Genomic DNA, 16,068 nt, shown 5'->3' with positions numbered 1-16,068 from the left:
CACCAGCTGTTTTTGTAGATAAAATTTTATTGGAACACAGCCATCCTCATTTATTTATGTATTTTCTCTGGCTGCTTTTGTGCTACAACATTGGAGCTGAGTAGTTTTGATAGAGACCGTATGGCTGCAAAGACAAAAATATTTATTATCTGACCCTTTACAGAACAAGTTTGCTGATCCCTAATGAGGGATCCCATCAGGTAGGAAGAAATTATGGGTTATAAATAAATTTTCTGTTGCCTCTGTAGGGTCTGATGTTTTAATAACATGAAGATTCTTCATTTGTTACAGTTTAGAGATAAAATAATTTATAGTTAATCTCTACCAAACCAAGAAATAGTTCTTTGTTGTAGCTAAGAAAATGACAGCTCTTTAAGACTTGCTTGTTACATACTTTTTTTCTTTCATTCTACCCGTGCCCAACTGTATTGCTTATAAATACTCTTGAAAATAAATATCAGTGGACTTCCTTTAGACTTAATCTAAAGAGATGCAGAACCAAAATATTGAATCTCATCAGACATTCCTATAATTTGAACCCCATGATAACATTATGCCATTTTATGTTTTAATTAGCTGCCAGTGTAGTCAATATTTATTTGATTTGTGATTTAGAAACCCTTTGAATAGTTTGATGAATATTGCTAGATACCTTTTTTTTACATTTAATTATAGTTAGAAAATAGAATTTTGTTACACTTTCATAGTAATCATTTCTTTAATTTTGAGTGAAAATTCTGGCTTTTTCAATTCCATTTTAAATATGTTTCTTCAGTGTCTAGGGGAAAATAGAAAGCAAGTGTAGGTCACACCATTAGCAAGCAATTTAGGGGCTATAATTACCAAGAAAACATCAACTGGATTATGATTCTATTTACACAGTAGAATAAAAAAAAAACAGTCGGTGAAATAAAGAATTAAATTTCCTACCTGTTTTTATTCTTTAGGTCCTTATCTTGCTTCCCTGCCATTGGACAGCTCTCTACTTTCCCAGCCAAATTTAGTTGCCCCTACAAGTCAGTCTTTGATTACTCCACCTCAGATGACAAATACTGGAAATGCTAATACTCCATCTGCCACCTTAGCATCTGCAGCAAGCAGCACTATGACAATGACTTCAGGTGTTGCCATATCTACTTCAGTTGCCACAGCTAATTCAACTTTGACCACAGCTTCAACTTCATCTTCATCATCTTCCAACTTGAATAGTGGAGTATCATCAAATAAACTACCTTCATTTCCACCCTTTGGCAGTATGAACAGTAATGCTGCAGGATCCATGTCTACACAAGCAAATACAGTTCAGAGTGGTCAGCTAGGAGGGCAACAGACATCAGCTCTACAAACAGCTGGGATTTCTGGAGAATCATCTTCACTTCCCACTCAGCCGCATCCTGATGTGTCTGAAAGGTACCTTTAAAAATACTGATTTTTGCAGAAATATAAAAACTATGATGCATCTTCTTTCTTTTTTTTCTTGAGAGACAGTCTCATTCTTTTGCCCAGGCTGTACTGCAGTGGCGGGATCTCCACTCACTGCAACCTCTGCCTCCCGGGTTCAAGTGATTCTGCTCCCTTAGCCTCCCCAGGAGCTGGAATTACAGGCATGTGCCACCACGCCTGGCTAATTTTTGTATTTTTAGTAGAGGCGGGGTTTTGCCATGTTGACCAGGCTGGTCTCAAACTTCTGACCTCTGGTGATCCGCCCACCTTGGCTTCCCAAAGTGCTGGGATTACAGACATGAGCCACCACACCCAGCCATGCTGCTTTTTTTCTAAATAAGACATTTTGAATGAACATAAAGTGCTTTTTTATCTTATTCTTGAAATTTTAGTTTGTATCTTTTTTTAAGACAAGGTCTCACTCTGTCACCCAGGCTGGAGTATAGTGGCATGATCGCGGCTTACCGCAGCCTTGACCTCCTGGGCTCAGGTGATCCTCCCACCTCAGCCTCCTGAGTAGCTGGGACTTACATGCCCAGCTACTTTTTTGTAGAGACAGGGTTTCGCCATGTTGCCCTGGCTGGTCTGGAACTCTTGGACTCAACGATCTGCCTGCCTCAGCCTCCCAAAGTGCTGGGATTACAGGCATGAGCTATTGCACCCGGCCTAATGTTGAATATTTTATGTATAAAATTATAATGACTTTACTTCAAAAAGTCTTTATCATAGAATTCTAGAATCTGAGGGTGGGAATTAAGAGCTTGAAAACCATATAGTCCAGATACCCATATGACATTTGAGTCTTCTGTGGCATAATTGTCAAGTAGATTTGCCTGTGCAAATCACTCTGGTGATTGAGAAGTCACTATTGACCCAGTCAATTCAGAGGCTTTAGAGTCGCACTAAAGTTTGAATCTCAGCTCTGCCATTTACCTGCTTTGTGACTTTGGGGAAGCTCTTAACTTTCTGAGCATGTTTTCTTATCTGTAAGATGAGAGTAATATGATGTAATATACATTAAGTGCTTTACACAGTGATTCCAAGTTATTTATGGTGACAAGAATGATTATGACTGCTCTCATTCCTTTTTTGATGAAGGTTTTGATCTTCCCTTTTGATTTATAGGCTAGGTTGGCCAGAGCTTAATTATATCTGTCAGCTACCCAGGATGCAGTTGTGCCCAAAATTACACTCATATGTGGGTAAAAACAAACCATTACCGAGATTGATCCACTCATCTTGAATATATGAATAGATTTGAAGTGTAAAAAAATCAAATAACCCATTAAAGAATGAAACTTGTACACCATTGAAGCTGTAAAGTATGAAATAAATGTATATAGTCTAAAAATGGGACCAGGTGAGGTGGCTCATGCCTGTAATCCTAGCACTTTGAGAGGCTAAGGCAGGAGGATTGCTTGAGACCAAGAGTTCAAGACCAACCTGGTCAACATAGTGAGACCCCCATCTCAAAAAAAAGATATCTATATCTGTGTATATATAGATATATATATAGTCTAAAAATGTACTAGAACATTGAATAAGTCTGGAAACGTAGTTTCTTTCTGGCCTAGCTCTACCTGTAGCCAGCTTGATAAATTTGGGAAGCTATTTGAGATAGCCTCAGACAAAGAGACCTATCTTTGTCTCAGTTTTATCCCTTGAACTCTAAGCCATCTTTTGTATCTAATACCCTATGGTTTTAGGAATTCTTTTTTCTTTTTTTCTTTCTTTCTTTCTTTCTTTTTTTTTTGGTAAATTTAAGGCAAGACCTCTTAAGGCAAGTGTCTTTATATACTGTGAAATTGTATGTACAATGTTAATGGTTCACTTTGGCGAGAAAGAAATGTCCTTCATTTTCAAAGAGGCTTTCTGACAGCTTTCACCAAAAAAGAGGGAGGAGGGGGATATTAAGAACCTGTTTAGATGCTACCCCAAGCATATACAGTACAACTTTTTGTCTCATTTCTACCTTAAATTTTAGCACAATGGATCGGGATAAAGTGGGAATCCCCACAGATGGTGATTCACATGCAATCACGTATCCACCTGCAATTGTTGTTTATATAATTGATCCTTTTACATACGAAAATACAGACGAGAGTACTAACTCTTCTAGTGTGTGGACATTGGGGCTACTTCGATGCTTTCTAGAAATGGTCCAGACTCTTCCTCCTCATATCAAGAGTACTGTTTCTGTACAGGTAAGAGTGATAGGTGTTGTGAGTTAAAATTATGTAAAACAGCTTGATGTTACCAGAAGTTTCAGATACTACTTTTCTGTATTCAAATTGATTATCTAAAAGCCAAGTTTTATTATATTGATTTTACTTTAATATCATAATATAAATCTTAGAGAATTTATAAAAGATAAACTTTATAGTCATATGACAGTAATAATACAGAATAAAAAAACTCCATTAAGTACATTAAATGTTTCTGCTGTGTTACTTTTATAAGCCAATTTTTAAATTCATGAGCCTAAATAGAAAAATGTAGCATGTACCTAATAAACAAGACAGGTTGCAAGAAAAGGAGAAAGCAATTAACCGTATTAAGTTGTTAGAAGAAATTTTGAATTTATTTTATAGACTTCAACAGGACTAGTCAATGGCATTAATATAATTATTATATAGAAAATTTTACAGTTTTTTTGTTGTTTTATTTTTTGAGACGGAGTCTCGCTCTCTTGCCAGACTGGAGTGCAGTGGCGTGATTTCGGCTCACTGCAACCTCCACCTCCCAGGTTCAAGCGATTCTCCTGCCTCAGCCTCCTGAGTAGCTGGGGCTACAGGTGCCTGCCACCACACCTGGCTCGTGTTTGTATTTTTAGTAGAGACAGGGTTTCACCATGTTGGCCAGGATGGTCTCTATCTCTTGACCTCGTGATCTGCCCACCTCGGCCTCCCAAAGTGCTGGGATTACAGGTGTGAGCCACCACACGTGGCCAGAAAGTTTTATAGGTTTTAAATAGTCCTTTAGTTCAGAACCCATTGGTAAAATTGGCTACTTATTAAAAGCCTACATAATAGATAAGAAAACAATCCTTAAATTTTCATTTAAATTAGGTTTTGTTTAAATTTTCTAGTAAAAAGTTTTTAGAGTTTTAGACCCACAATTCCTGTTATTCTCTTTGGAAGTTTAACATTTGTAATATTTGCCTATACTTCTTAGATTATTCCTTGTCAGTACCTGTTGCAACCTGTGAAGCATGAAGATAGAGAAATCTATCCCCAGCATTTAAAATCCCTGGCTTTTTCGGCCTTTACCCAGTGTCGGAGGCCACTTCCAACATCAACCAATGTGAAAACATTGACTGGCTTTGGTCCAGGTTTAGCCATGGAAACTGCCCTTAGAAGTCCTGATGTAAGTATGTTTTTCATGACCAGAGTTCAATGACTGTACATCATACTTTTTTTTTTGAGATGGAACCTTGCTTTGTCACCCAGGCTGGAGTGCAGTGGGGCAATCTCAGCTCACCACAACCTCTGCCTCCTGGGTTCAGGCAATTCTCCTGCCTCAGCCTCCTGCGTAGCTGGGATTACAGGCATGCGCCACCTTGCCCAGCTATTTTTGTGTGTGGAGGGGGTTTCACCATGTTGGCCAGGCTGGTCTTGAACTCCTGACCTCAGGTGATCACCCACCTGTGCTTCCCAAAGTGCTGGGATTACAGGCACAAGCCACCCTGCCCTGCCAACATTTTTTTATAATACTATGCAAAACTAAGTGCAATTTTTGGCTTAGCTCTCCTTTTCCCATTCTCTTATAATTGGGTAGATAATAATTACATTTTAAATGCAATATTTCTCTAAGATTGTATAGTATGATAATACCTTAATTTTTTATTTTATAGAGACCAGAGTGTATTCGACTTTATGCACCTCCTTTTATTCTGGCTCCAGTGAAGGACAAACAGACAGAGCTAGGAGAAACATTTGGAGAAGCTGGACAGAAATATAATGTTCTTTTTGTGGGATACTGTTTATCACATGATCAAAGGTGGATTCTTGCATCTTGCACAGATCTATATGGAGAACTTTTAGAAACTTGTATCATTAACATCGATGTTCCAAATAGGTATTTGTATTTCCCTAAATATATCATATCATTCCATTTGTAACATTTTGTTTCATTTTTAATGAATAGAAAACCAGTTTGAAGGTTTTATATATATTAAAATATTAAGATGTGGGGTTGTGGGTGCTTTTTACTTTTTTCTGTAGTGAATGTTTATATTGTATACCTAAGATAATTAAAAATAATTATGATTAATCTATTATATGAACAAAAAAGATTAAGGTTACTAACTTCTGTGTCATAAAGCTTGAGCAATTATTTTAGCTGAACATTTTTGAAAGATGTAAAAAAAAGGTCCAGTAAAGTATCTATAGAACATTTAAAATTCTCTCATGTACCATCTAAGATATAGCCCGTAATAAACTGAGTAAGTTAACTTCATTTACTAAAATTGGCGATTTAAAATTTTATCATTTAAATGTTAGGATGTAGCCAGGTGTGGTGGTGGCTGCCTATAATCCCAGCTACTCAGGAGGCTGAGGCAGGAAAATCACTTGAATCTCTGGGAGGCGGAGGTTGCAGTGAGCTGAGATCATGCCATTGCATTCCAGCCTGGGTGACAAGAATGAGACTCTGTCTCAAAAAAAAAAAAAAAACAGTTTGGATGTCTTCAGAATATGATGGCCATTTTAGAATTCTTGGCAGTAAATATCACGTCCAGTTATTTACAAAGGATATAACTAGTAGGTCCCAACAGGTGAGCCTCATTTTGAGTTATCATTTAATAAACATTTCAAGCCTTTAGTAGAGCCTTGAAACATGTTTTCATGGCTAGTGAACGCTGTACAGGAGAACCTGAAAAGCAAATTCGTGAAATGATTTTTAGTTTTAAGATTTGGGTTCTGTGCAGGCATGGTGGCTCATGCTCGTAATCCCAGCACTTTGTGAGGCTGAGACAGGGCGGATCACTTGAGTCCAGGAGTTCGAGACCATCCTGGTCAACATGGCGAAACCTCGTCTCTACAAAAATACAAATATTAGCTGGGCATAGTGGCACACCTGTAGTCACAGCTACTCGGGAGACTGAGGCAGAAGGATCACTTGAGCCCAGGAAGTCAATGCTGCAGTGAGCTGAGATTGCGCCACTGCACTTCAATGTGGGCGACAGAGTAAGACCCTGTCTCAAAAAAAAAAAAAAAGATTTGGGTTCTATCGTTTATTTTCTTCCTTATTATATAAAAGCCTGTTCTTTTTTAGGTGAGAAGTTAAATATATGCAGAAATATCTAATGATTATTAGGTCTTAATGGTGCTGGGGAAGCAGAAGATAGAAACATTAATTTTACATTATTAGTTATAAACATTAACAAGTCTGTTAAGCTTTATATTATAAACCATAGAACAGTGCTTCATGTCTTATTTCCTTGATACAATTTTGATTTTTTTAATTGGATATTTATACTGATAAAGTGAGCTTGGGAAAGAATATGCTAATCTGTGAGGTATGAGAAAGTAGAGAAAAAAAATACTACCCTTTTCATTATCAAAATAGTATTACCATTTTACTACCTTGATAAAGTAGAAGTGAGATAATGGTTAAGAGGGGCAATGATGGGGCTGGGCACGGTGACTCATACGTGTAATCTCAGCACTTTGGAGGCCAAGGCAGGTGGATCACCTGAGGTCAGGAGTTCGAGACCAGCCTGACTGACATGGTGAAACCCTGACTCTACTAAAAATACAAAAAAATTAGCCAGGCATGGTGGCACATGCCTTTAATCCCAGCTACTTGGGAGGCTGAGGCAGGAGAATCACTTGAACCCAGGAGGTGGAGGTTGCAGTGAGCTGAGATTGCACTATTGTACTCTAGCCTGGGCATCAAGAGTGAAAATCTGTCTCTAAAAAAAAAAAAAAAAAACAAAAAACAAAAAACAGGGGCAGTGATGGAGTCAGAGAGACCTGGACTCAAATCCCAAACCTGCCACTACTGACCTTGGAAAAACTACCCTTATGCAGCTGAGTTATAGCTTACTTATCTGTAAAGTCTAGAGGATAATTTTATTTGTCTCATAGAGTTGTTAGGATGAAATGAGGTATTACATGTAAATTGATTGGGCACAATGGATGGTACATAATAAGTGCTCAGTAAGTCATAGCCACTGTTGGCCAGGCACGGTTGCTTACGCCTGTAATCCCAACACTTTGGGAGGGCAAGGTGGGCGGATCACCTGAGGTCAGGAGTTCAAGACCAGCCTGGCCAACATAGTGAAACCCCATCTATACTAAAAATACAAAAATTAGGCCTCGCGTGGTGGCTCACGCCTGTAATCCCAGCACTTTGGGAGGCCAAGGTGGGCAGATCACGAGGTCAAGAGATCAAGACCATCCTGGCCAACATGCTGAAACCCCGTCTCTACGAAAAATACAAAAATTAGCTGGGTGTGGTGGCACACGCCTGTAGTCCCAGCTACTTGGGAGGCTGAGGCAGGAGAATCGCTTGAACCCGGGAAGCGAAGGTTGCAGTGAGCCGAGATCACACCACTGCACTGGCAACAGAGCGAGACTCTGTCTCAAAAATAACCAAAAAACCAAAAAACAAAAATTAGCCGGGTGTGGTGGCACACACCTGTAGTCCCAGCTACTCAGGAGGCTGAGGCGGGAGAATCGCTTGAACCCAGGAGGTGGAAATTGCCATGAGCCAAGGCCACGCCATTGCACGTTAGCCTGGGTGACAGAGTTAGACTCCGTCTCAAAAAAATAATAATAATAAGTAATAGCCAGCTGGGCGCAGTGGCTCACGCCTGTAATCCCAGCACTTTGGAGGCCAAGGCGGGCGGATCACGAGGTAAGGAGATCGAGACCTCCTGGCTAACACTGTGAAACCCCATCTCTACTAAAAATACAAAAAATTAGCTGGGCACGGTGGCGGGCGCCTGTAGTCCCAGCTACTCGGGAGGCTGAGGCAGGAGAATGGTGTGAACTCAGGAGGCGGAACTTGCACTGAGCCGAGATTGCGCCACTGCACTCCAGCCTGGGCGACAGAGCAAGACTCCATCTCAAAAAAAAAAAAAAAAAAAAAAAAAAAAAAAAAAGAGTAATAGCCACTGTTGCTCAGCCAAAGAGTGTTTATGTTGCATATTTGGCTAGTGAAGGACATGTATGCAGAAAACATGTAACAATGTTGTTTGGACTGAGAAGTGTGGTGTTTTGGTCAGTCTTCAACTTATAGTATAGAACAGGGATTGCTTACTACAGCCCATGGACCAAATCTGGCTATTTCCATTTGAAGTATTGGCTCTTTAAGAAAAGTTTGCTGGGTCAAGCGGGGTGGCTCATGCCTGTAATCCTAGCACTTTGGGAGGCCAAGGCGGGTGGATCACGAGGTCAGGAGTTCTAGATCAGCCTGGCCAAGATGGTGAAACTCCATCTCTACTAAAAATACAAAAATTAGTCGGTTGTGGTGGCAGGCGCCCGTAATCTCAGCTACTCGGGAAGCTGAGGCAGGAGAATCACTTGAACCCAGAAGGCGGAGGTTGCAGTGAGCAGAGATCACGCCACTGCACTCTAGCCTAGGCGACAGAGCAAGACTCCGTCTCAAAAAAAAAAGTTTACTGGGCCAGGTGCAGTGGCTCATGCCTGGAATCTCAACACTTTGGGATGCTGAGACAGGATCACCTGAGGTCAGGAGTTGAGACCAGCCTGGCCAACATGGTGAAACCCCCTCTCTGCTAAAAATACAAAAATTAGCTGGACGTGATGGTGTGTGCCTGTTACCCAGCTGCTGGGAAGGCTGAGGCAGGAGAATCACTTAAGCCCGGGAGGCAGAGGTTGCAGTGAGCCGAGATTGTGCCACTGCATTCCGGCCTGGGCAACAGAGTGAGACTCCATCTAAAAAAAATAAAAAAAATTAAAAAAAAATCCCTGGTGTAGAGCAGTATTGCTGATGAATTGAGGTGTTTTATAGACAAATTTTTAAAAAAATTTATATATTATAATGTGAAATAGAAAAACAAACTCACATGCCAAACCTATGATTTTATGAATATTCTCGCTTAGTACTTATGTAAAGGTGTGAAGCACTAAAATTAAGGGGATCTATTTTTCACAAATTTGAGCTCTCTTAAAATGTCGGGATGGCGCAGTGGCTCACACCTGTAATCCAGCACTTTGCGGGGACGAGGCAGGCAGATCACGAGGTCAGGAGATCGAGACCATCCTGGCTAACACGGTGAAACCCCGTCTCTATTAAAAATACAAAAAATTAGCTGGGTGTGGTGGCACGCACCTGTAGTTGTAGCTATTCATGAGGCTGAGGCAGGAGAATCGCTTAAACCTGCGAAGGTAGAGGTTGCAGTGAGCCGAGATCGCACCACTGCACTCCATCCAACCTGGGCGACAGAGTGAGACTCCATCTCAAAAAAACAACAACAGCAAAATCATATAAATTTTAGAAATATTTATGACACTCTCTTTATTCATACAATAGGGCTCGTCGGAAAAAAAGTTCTGCTAGAAAATTTGGTCTACAGAAACTTTGGGAGTGGTGCTTGGGACTTGTACAAATGAGTTCATTGCCATGGAGAGTTGTAATTGGTCGTCTAGGAAGGATTGGTCATGGAGAATTGAAAGGTAAAATTGTGCTTTTATTAGTATTTATATTTCCGTTTTATGTAAATTCACGCACTGTTCTGACCACATCAAGATATATATGTTGAATAAAATGCAAAGGTTATCAAATAAGGAACCACATATGTCTAGGCCACAAATGGTTTAATTCAAATTTTAAAAGGACATTTTACTCTTATTTTAACTTTAATATCAGTCTTATTACTACTGTTCTTACTTGTTTTCTGTTTTTTCCACTTTCTGATTGTTACTTAACTCATCCTCTGTTGAGCAGATACCAATTGAATTTGGTGTATCCTAATGTTAGGGTGATAAAGGATGTTGAGTAGCGTCAGCAGTAAGAATTTTGGCTTGATGATGACTCCTGTTGAGGAATACACTAATTTAAAAGCCATTAACTATTTTTATGTTTCAACTTTAACTTGGTTCTACAGGATATTAATAATGCTGTTACTTTGATTTTTTTTTTTTTTTTTTTTTTACTGTTGATACCCACAGATTGGAGCTGTTTGCTGAGTCGCCGAAACTTGCAGTCTCTAAGTAAAAGGCTCAAAGACATGTGTAGAATGTGTGGTATATCTGCTGCAGACTCCCCTAGCATTCTCAGTGCTTGCTTGGTGGCAATGGAGCCGCAAGGCTCTTTTGTTATTATGCCAGGTTAGCTATCTTTAGTTTGTATCAGATTTAATTCTTTATGCAGTTAAGTTTTTAAGTATTACATAAAATTTATTCTTCATTTATTAAAAGAAAAAATGTCTTTCATTTTCAGACTCTGTGTCAACTGGTTCTGTATTTGGAAGAAGCACGACTCTAAACATGCAGACATCTCAGCTAAATACCCCACAGGATACATCATGTACTCATATACTTGTGTTTCCTACTTCTGCTTCTGTGCAAGTAGCTTCAGCTACTTATACCACTGAAAATTTGGATTTAGCTTTCAATCCCAACAATGGTAGGTAATTTGTTCCATTTTGGTAGTCTGACAAATACCCCCCAAAATAAATTCATGTCCAATACCTGAAACTTGTGAATGTTACCTTATTTTACCAAAAAATGATTTTGCAGATGTGATAAGTTAAGGATCTTGAGATGGAGAGATTATCCTCAATTATGCAGGTGGGCCCTTAATGCGATAACATGTATTCTTATAAGAAGGAGGCAGAAGGAGGTTTGACTACATAGAAGAGAAGAAAGCCATGTGGTAGAAACAGCGGGAGGCAAAGTCAAAGGGAGAAGATGCTATGTTGCTGACTTTGAAGATGGTGAAAGAGCCCATGAGCCAAAGAATATAGTTCTAGACTCTGAAAAAGACAAGGAAACAGATTATCCGCCTCAGCCTTGCCAACATCCTGATTGCAGTCCAATGAAACTGATTTCAGACTTCTGGCCTCCAGAACTGTAAGAAAATAAATGTGTGTTGTTTGTAAGCCAACAGTTTGTGGTAACTTGTTAAAGTGGCAACAGGAAACTAATACAATCATTCTTTTACCTTCTTGATATCAGAACTGGTGCTGTGAATTATCCCATAAATCTTTACTTTTTAAGAATTTTTTTTTTTTTTTTTTTTGAGACGGAGTCTCGCTCTGTCGCCCAGGCTGGAGTGCAGTGGCGCAGTCTCAGCTCACTGCACGCTCCGCCTCCCGGGTTCACACCATTCTCCTGCCTCAGCCTCTCTGAGTAGCTGGGACTACAGGCGCCTGCCACCACGCCCGGCTAATTTTTTGTATTTTTTTAGTAGAGACGGGGTTTCACCGTGGTCTCGATCTCCTGACCTCGTGATCTGCCCGCCTCGGCCTCCCAAAGTGCTGGGATTACAAGCGTGAACCACCACGCCCCGCCCTACTTTTTAAGAATTTTTTGAGACAGAGTCTCACTCACTCTGTCTCCTAGGCTGGAGTGCAGTGGTATGATCTCAGCCTACTGCAGCCTTCACCTCCTGGGTTCAAGCGATGCTCGTGCCTCAGCCTCTCGAGTAGCTGGGATTACAGGTGCATGCCACCATGCCTGGCTAATTTTTGTATTTTTGGTAGAGATGGGGTTTCACCATGTTGGCCAGGCTGGTCTCAAACTCCTGACCTCAAATGATCCACCCACCTTGGCCTCCCAAAGTGCGGGGATTACAAGCGTGAGCCACCATGCCCAGCCATCTTTGCTTATTTTAAAAGGCAGTAGTTGGTCACAAAATATTCGTATAGGTTTACCCTTGTGCTTTTGAGGTACTTGTACATGAACTCATTTTATATATATCTTATGTTGATTTGCCAAAATAATATAATTTATATAAACTGCCAAAGTAGGGACGTAGCTTTTCCAGGTGAATTTATAGATTGTATTTTAGTAGAAGGGAAAATAAATAAGATTTTATTGTTATTCTGAGCTACCTTAAAAACTCTCACATCTCTAAAGTCACAAGTATGGTTATTATGCTCTCTTGTTTTAGTGTGTTATATAATAACTTGAATATTTTACTTAATAAAGAACATGATATTATTTGTAAATACAGTAATCCTCCTTTGGTTTTGCTTTACATGATTTCAGTTACCCATGGGTACAGTACAATAAGATACTTTGAAAGAGAGAGAGACCACATTCACATACCTTTTATTATAGTACCTTGCTATAATTGTTCTAATATTCTCGTTGTTAATCTCTTACTGCACCTAGTTTATAACTGAAATTCCATCGTAGGTGTGTACGTAAAGGAAAAACCAGTATATAGGATTTGGTACTATCCTTGGTTTCAGGAATCTATGTGGGTATGGGGGTGGGTCTTGGGACATATCCCCCATGGATAAGGGGGAATACTGTAGTACCACTTTAAACACATTTTCATTTCGTTTGTACTGTTTGCTTTGTATTAGTTTCCTATTGCTGCTCTAACAAAGTACTACACATTTAGTGGCTTAAAACAACACGCATTTATTTTATCTTACAATTCTGGAAGTCGGAAGTCCAAAATCAGTCTCACTGGGCCAAAGTCAAAATATCAGCAGGATTGATTACTTTCTGGAGGTCCTAAGGGAAAATGTTTCCTTGCCTTTGTCAGTTTCTACAGGCTACCTGCATTCCTTGGCTTATGGTCCCTTCCTCTATCCTGGATGCCAGCAGTATAGTGTCATCACATCTCCTTCACTGACTCTAACCCTACTGCCTCCCTCTCATTAGGACCCCTGTGATTACATTGGACCCACCTGGATAATCCAGAATCCTCTCCCCATCTCAAGATCCTTATAGCTTGATCACATCTGCAAAGTCTTTTATGGTAACATATTCTTAGATTCCTGGGATTAGGATGTGGACATCTTTGGGGGGCCATTATTCAGACTACCACATGCTTGTTTATGCATAATTATTTGTACGGCTTTTAGCACAATACTTGGCACATGGTAGACACTCCGTAAATGTTGGTTAAATTAACCCATTTTGGTTAAAATTTCATTTATTTTGACCCTTTCCTGTGAATGACCATAGGATATGGAAAATGGAGTTTTAAATTTCTTTTCTTTCTCCTGTTTAGATGGAGCAGATGGAATGGGTATCTTTGATTTGTTAGACACAGGAGATGATCTTGACCCTGATATCATTAATATCCTTCCTGCTTCTCCAACTGGTTCTCCTGTACATTCTCCAGGATCTCATTACCCCCATGGAGGTGATGCGGGCAAGGTAACTGTGTTATAAGTTTTAGTTTTTCTGGGCCGGGTGCAGTGGCTTACGCCTGAAATCCCAGCACTTTGGGGGCGGCGAAGCGGGTGGATCATGAGGTCAAGAGTTTGAGACCAGCCTGGCCAATATGGTGAAACCCCATCTCTACTAAAAATGTAAAAAATAGCCAGGTAAGGTGGCATGCACCTGTAGTCCCAGCTACTCGGGAGGATGAGGCAAGAGAATCACTTGAACCTGGGAGGCGGAGGTGGTAGTGAGCTGAGATTATCTAATTGCCATTCCTTAGCTTAGTAATAGATTAATGTATGAAATGCAATACTATTTTCCCTTGGAAATTAGCAAGAGTTGAGATTAATTAACAGTACATTCATGCATTGCTACATCATAGACATCAGTACTTTGAATTGCACATTTTTAAGAGAATCTCTAAGGCTCTACTTGCCCTGAATCCGTATTTTCTAGACCATTTGGCCTTAGTCATTTTTTTGTAGTTTTTGTGGCAGTTCACCATAGCTTTTTACTCAGATATAGGATCGCAGTATCTTTCAGAATCACTATATATAACTCTAAGAGCAGCCATTCATATCAGGGCTGTGACAAGGATTATAATAAAAATATTAATTTTTCTCATAAGACCAGATAAAACACTGACCATCTACCCCCCCTTTTTATCTTTAGCAGTTATGGAAGCAGGCTATCTTGTCCTTATATTTGAAGTAAAAACTAACTGGGCTTCAGTTAATAACACCTCTCTATTTGAAATTATGTATACTGGGCTGGGCGCGGTGGCTCACGTCTGTAATCCCAGCACTTTGGGAGGCTGAGGCAGGCGGATCACGAGGTCAGGAGATTGAGACCATCCTGGCTAACACAGTGAAACCCTGTCTCCACTAAAAATACAAAAATTAGCCAGGTGTGGCGGGTGCCTGTAGTCCCAGCTACTCAGGAGGCTGAGGCAGGAGAATGGTGTGAATCCAGGAGGTGGAGCTTGCAGTGGGCCGAGATCGCACCACTGCGTTCCAGCCTAAGTGACAGAGCGAGACTCCATCTCAAAAAAAAAAAAAAAAAAAGAGAAAAAAAGAAATTATATATACTGATGATTTGACTATTGTAGTATGCATAGGTATAAATTTTACCCTTTTAAAGTAGGGAAGGATCTTTCCAGTCTTACTTTGCATACCTTCCTCCTTTTTGTAACAGCAAAGAAATTAGATAGGAAATATGTATAACAAAAAGCACCAGTAATCCCACCACCTTAATAAAACCATTTTTACTTTTAAGCAAATTATCTTCCTTCCACATATGTTTATATTGCAATTTTCAATAAGTATAATCAGCTTTTTAATATTGCATTTTTGTTATACCATAATTTATGTCCTTCCCAAAATATTGGACATGTAAGGTTTTTTTTGTTATAGATAATGATGTAATGAACGTTTTCATGCATATTATTTTTATCTATTTCCTTAAATACCAAGAAATACATTAACTAATCCAAAAGATATGCATGTGACTTGGTAGTTGTCCCTTCATGTTGCAATAATAATTTTCACAACACTATTAACTGCATTTTGTAGATAGTGCTAGATTAACAAAGCTAAATTGAATCCACCTTTTGATTGGGGTGTGGTTTTCAGGACTTAAAGGAATATTAGCAAATAAGTTAAAGATGTCATTGAAAATTTTGTATTTTTTACTCATCTGTGAAGTTTTACACACTTTCCCGTGAGCTTGGCATAATAATACAGACTTGTTAAACAGTTGGCATATTCATTTAATGCAATCCTTAAAATATATTCTATTAATGCTTTTACTTATAATACACCTAAGTACATAGAAACTGGTTTTTTTTCAATATCCTTCAGTATTTTGTTAAATCAATGTCATAAGATAATGAGACTGATTGCTATGAGCCATTCTGTGTTTATATCTGGTACTTAGTTATACTGAGTGAACTAATATACTTTTAATTTTGTCTTCTTAAGGGTCAGAGTACTGATCGGCTACTATCAACAGAACCTCATGAGGAAGTACCTAATATTCTTCAGCAACCATTGGCCCTTGGTTACTTTGTATCAACTGCCAAAGCAGGTCCATTACCTGACTGGTTCTGGTCAGCATGTCCTCAAGCACAATATCAGTGTCCCCTTTTTCTTAAGGTATTGCCATTTCTGTCCCAGTTCCTCAATAATTCTGATTGACAGCCTAGGTCCTGAGAAATACAGAAGTGACTTTTTTAAGTCTTATAGCTTGTCTAAGTTCTTAAATGCATTGCCATATGTGACTCTTTAAACAAGATCACGAAGGCACGGTG

The 16,068-nt window shown here is 39.4% G+C and overlaps 1 protein-coding gene across 1 annotated transcript in view; it reads left to right on the top strand.

Annotated features, from left to right (window-relative positions):
• The window catches only part of MED13 (mediator complex subunit 13), a 125,660-nt gene that overhangs the window by 103,784 nt on the left and 5,808 nt on the right, over positions 1 to 16,068 (top strand). The window contains exons 20-28 of the mRNA XM_003278495.4: positions 948 to 1,410; positions 3,428 to 3,647; positions 4,618 to 4,809; positions 5,297 to 5,520; positions 9,946 to 10,088; positions 10,584 to 10,742; positions 10,855 to 11,040; positions 13,606 to 13,754; positions 15,740 to 15,913. Coding sequence (XP_003278543.3) covers positions 948 to 1,410; positions 3,428 to 3,647; positions 4,618 to 4,809; positions 5,297 to 5,520; positions 9,946 to 10,088; positions 10,584 to 10,742; positions 10,855 to 11,040; positions 13,606 to 13,754; positions 15,740 to 15,913 — 1,910 coding nt within the window. The remainder of the gene's footprint in view (positions 1 to 947; positions 1,411 to 3,427; positions 3,648 to 4,617; positions 4,810 to 5,296; positions 5,521 to 9,945; positions 10,089 to 10,583; positions 10,743 to 10,854; positions 11,041 to 13,605; positions 13,755 to 15,739; positions 15,914 to 16,068) is intronic.

This window comes from Nomascus leucogenys, chromosome 14 (genome assembly GCF_006542625.1).
Source record: "Nomascus leucogenys isolate Asia chromosome 14, Asia_NLE_v1, whole genome shotgun sequence".
Lineage (NCBI taxonomy): Eukaryota > Metazoa > Chordata > Mammalia > Primates > Hylobatidae > Nomascus > Nomascus leucogenys.
Note: the sequence above shows the minus strand (reverse complement) of the source record. Positions and strands in the feature narration are given on the sequence as shown.